The sequence below is a fragment of the Theobroma umbraticum genome, unplaced genomic scaffold (assembly GCF_002168275.2).
Source record: "Theobroma umbraticum cultivar Fairchild unplaced genomic scaffold, ASM216827v3 scaffold_20.0, whole genome shotgun sequence".
Lineage (NCBI taxonomy): Eukaryota > Viridiplantae > Streptophyta > Magnoliopsida > Malvales > Malvaceae > Theobroma > Theobroma umbraticum.
In genome coordinates, this window is record NW_018397266.1 from 2,131,345 (window position 1) to 2,131,664 (window position 320).

Here is a 320-nt window from a genome sequence, read left to right on the forward strand (position 1 = left end):
GTAGCTGTTGTGCAGAGGTTGGTACGAACTCTGTACAAAGGTAATTATCACAAGGTTAATTTGTAATGCCGTAATTTTCTTTTCTAAAGATATTGTTTCACTTAAAGCTGGATATTATCAATTAACTGGCTTATGCCTTCTGATTTCTAGACTGGCATTGGCGTTTAAGGAGATTGTTCACTTTAACTGCTGAAGAGGCTTTTTCTTTCTCGTCATACGCAAATCAGAAAGCTTTCTTCTTGTGTTATTAGATTGATTTGTATTTGTTGCTTTTGCATACAGCATGGGATGGCTCAAGAGAGAAGCTCAGTGTTGGTATA

At 36.6% G+C, this 320-nt stretch overlaps 1 protein-coding gene across 1 annotated transcript in view; it reads left to right on the top strand.

Moving 5' to 3' along the window:
• Positions 1 to 320, top strand: part of LOC110423456 (uncharacterized) — an 11,327-nt gene that overhangs the window by 4,165 nt on the left and 6,842 nt on the right. Inside the window, exons 5-6 of the mRNA XM_089784726.1 lie at positions 1 to 40; positions 283 to 320. The exon at positions 1 to 40 is cut by the window's left edge and continues 285 nt beyond it; the exon at positions 283 to 320 is cut by the window's right edge and continues 218 nt beyond it. Of these exons, the coding sequence (XP_089640852.1) occupies positions 1 to 40; positions 283 to 320 (78 nt within the window). The remainder of the gene's footprint in view (positions 41 to 282) is intronic.